At 61.0% G+C, this 2,652-nt stretch overlaps 1 protein-coding gene across 1 annotated transcript in view; it reads right to left on the minus strand.

The window, feature by feature from the left end:
• Positions 1 to 222: 222 nt before the first annotated feature.
• Positions 223 to 2,652, minus strand: part of SCN4A (sodium voltage-gated channel alpha subunit 4) — a 27,245-nt gene continuing 24,815 nt past the window's right edge. The window contains exon 24 of the mRNA XM_004707276.1: positions 223 to 1,448. Within this exon, the coding sequence (XP_004707333.1) occupies positions 223 to 1,448 (1,226 nt within the window). The remainder of the gene's footprint in view (positions 1,449 to 2,652) is intronic.

Consider the following 2,652-nt stretch of genomic DNA (forward strand, 5'->3'; position numbering starts at 1 on the left):
TCATGCTGGCTGGGGCCTCAGGGCCAGCATGAAGCCCCTAGGAGCAATCCCCATGTCCCACTGCCCGAGGGGGCTGGCGCTTGGGCCTGGTGGTCAGCCTCGGCACCCCCACTTCTTGTCCCTGCAGGAGGGAGCCAGGCACAGCCCCAGACTCTTAGCTTACAAGCACCCGGGGGAGCTGGTGAGACTCCAAGGCTCAGCTGGCCACCTCACCGCTGCCCACTAGACCAGAGACTCCTTGACCCCTGGGCGCACTGTCTGTCCCGGTGGCGGGGAGGGAGGAGGGACAGTATCTGAGGGGCCGAGGGCCATGAGCCCCACAGCAGGCCTGGCGTCCTCTGTGGAGAGTGTCTCCTCACTCTTGCTGGGCAGTCTGCTGTCCCCGTCCGGGTGGCCATACATCTGGTTCATGGCGGTGGCAATCAGCCCCTCCTTCTCCGGGGCCCCGTCCCCACTGCTGTCCTGGCTGTGGCGGTACATGTAGGAGGCCTGCTTCACAGAGCGCTGGAGCAGATGCCGCCGGTACGCCCTCTGGATCTTGATGGCACATACCTCCTCCTGCTTCCTCTTGAGGGTGGTGGTGATGGGCTCATAGGATACCTTGGAGGGGTTGGCCGCCATGAACTTCTCCTCCATGGTCTGCTTGAGGGTGTCCATCTCGCCCGAGTCTCCCAGCACCTCCTTCGTCAGGGCAAAGAGGATGTCCAGGCAGTGGATCTTGTCGCCGGGCACCATGGGCAGGTCCAGTGTGATGAGCTTGATTTTGTTGGGCTTGGCGATTCTCAGGGGCTCCTGCAGGGTGTCCACGAATTCCGAGAGGCGGCTGTAGGCGATGAACTGGGTGGCGTCCGGGTCGAACTTCTCCCAGGTCTCGTAGAACATGTCGAAGTCGTCCTCGCTCAGGGGCTCGGTGCTCTCCTCCGTGGCCACGTTGAAGTTCTCCAGGATGATGGCGATGTACATGTTGACCACGATGAGGAAGGAGATGATGATGTAGCTGCAGAAGAAGCAGATGCCGATGGAGGGGTTGCCGCAGTCCCCCCTGACGCTGGAGCCCGGGTTCTCGAGGGTGGGGTCGCAGTCCGGGGGCCCGCTGTTGAGGATGGGGTTGAGCAGCCCGTCCCAGCCGGCCGACGTGGTGATCTCGAAGAGGCAGATGATGCTGTTGCCGAAGGTCTCGAAGTTGAACATGTCGTCGATGCCGGACTCCTTCTTGACGTAGGCGAAGTTGGACATGCCGAAGATGGAGTAGATGAACATGACGAGGAAGAGGAGCAGGCCGATGTTGAAGAGGGCCGGCAGGGACATCATCAGGGCGAAGAGCAGCGTCCGGATCCCCTTGGCGCCGCGGATCAGCCGCAGGACGCGCCCGATGCGGGCCAAACGGATCACGCGGAACAGCGTGGGTGACACGAAGTACTTCTGGATCAGGTCGGAGAGCGCCAGGCCTGCAGGGAGGAGCCAGTGAGAACTGCAGGCTGGGCAAGGGGAGCGGGCGCTGTGGCCCAGAGGAGGGCCGGCCGGCCTGGTGACCTTGTCCCAGGAGGAAGCGGCCACGGTTCAATCCTCTGACTACAGCCCCAGTGGCCTGACTGCTTAGGCTGGCCACCCCCCGGGGGACTTGGACCTAGTGGGGACATCTTGGCTGGAGGGGGTATACGCCAAAGCGGATTGGATGAGGGGAAAGCCAATTCCTAGGGCAGGGGGAAGGAGCCCTGGAAGTGGGTGGGTCATGAGCGGGCTGTGAACTGTAAGGTCAGCAGTTTGCCCTCACCAGCTGCCCTGTAGAGAAAGAGGGGGCTTTCCACTCTTGTCAAGACAGACGCGGCATGAGAAAGGTTGAGAGCCGCTGCCTTAAAGCTTTGGAAATCCACTGGGGCAGTTCTAGTCTGCCTTCCAGGGCCTCTATTGGTCAGAATCAACGTGAGGACTGTGAGTCTGGAAAGTTGTTGGCAAAGGGCCACCGAGAGGAAAAGGGTGTGTGTGTGTGTGCACACGCGTGTACGGCCGTATGACTCTGGGCAGGTCCCTCAATTTGCTGGGGCTCCGTTCGCTCCTCCAAACAACGATGACGATAATGCTCTGTTTTGCGGCACCCCACCTGGGCCCTCGGAGTTGGTTCTGACTCACAGTGACCCTGACAGGCAGTGCTCTGAGACTAAATCTTCACTGGGAGTAGAGAGCCTCCTCTTTCTCCTAAGGAGTGGCCGGTGGATCTGAACTCAGGAGCTGAAGGTTAGTAGTCCCAGACTCAGCCCATGACAGCCACAGGGCTCCCGGCCCCCAACCCCCTTGCACCCCGGCACAGGAACGAACAATGCGGCAGTGTGTGACACAGGGCTGGCTACACCGTCTGTGGCAGCGAGCTCTGTCACCACGAGCATGGCTTCTTGGGCAGGCATGCAGGCTGGCACCATCTTGTATTTCTCACTAAGCACATGGCACGGGGCGGCGATCTCCTGGCCAGACCGATGCTTCCTGAGGTGTGTGTGTGTGTGTGTGTGTGTGTGTGTGTGTGTGTGTGTAGACGGCAGGCTGACTGTGAGCCCACCCTCTGGAGAGAAGTGTCTGTGTGTGTGTGTGTGTGTGTAGATGGCAGGCTGACTGTGAGCCCACCCTCTGGGGATAAGTGTCCGTGTGTGGGTGCGTGTG

This window comes from Echinops telfairi, unplaced genomic scaffold (assembly GCF_000313985.2).
Source record: "Echinops telfairi isolate 266 unplaced genomic scaffold, ASM31398v2 ScPeMD7_7458;HRSCAF=8496, whole genome shotgun sequence".
In the NCBI taxonomy this organism is placed as follows: Eukaryota; Metazoa; Chordata; class Mammalia; order Afrosoricida; family Tenrecidae; genus Echinops; species Echinops telfairi.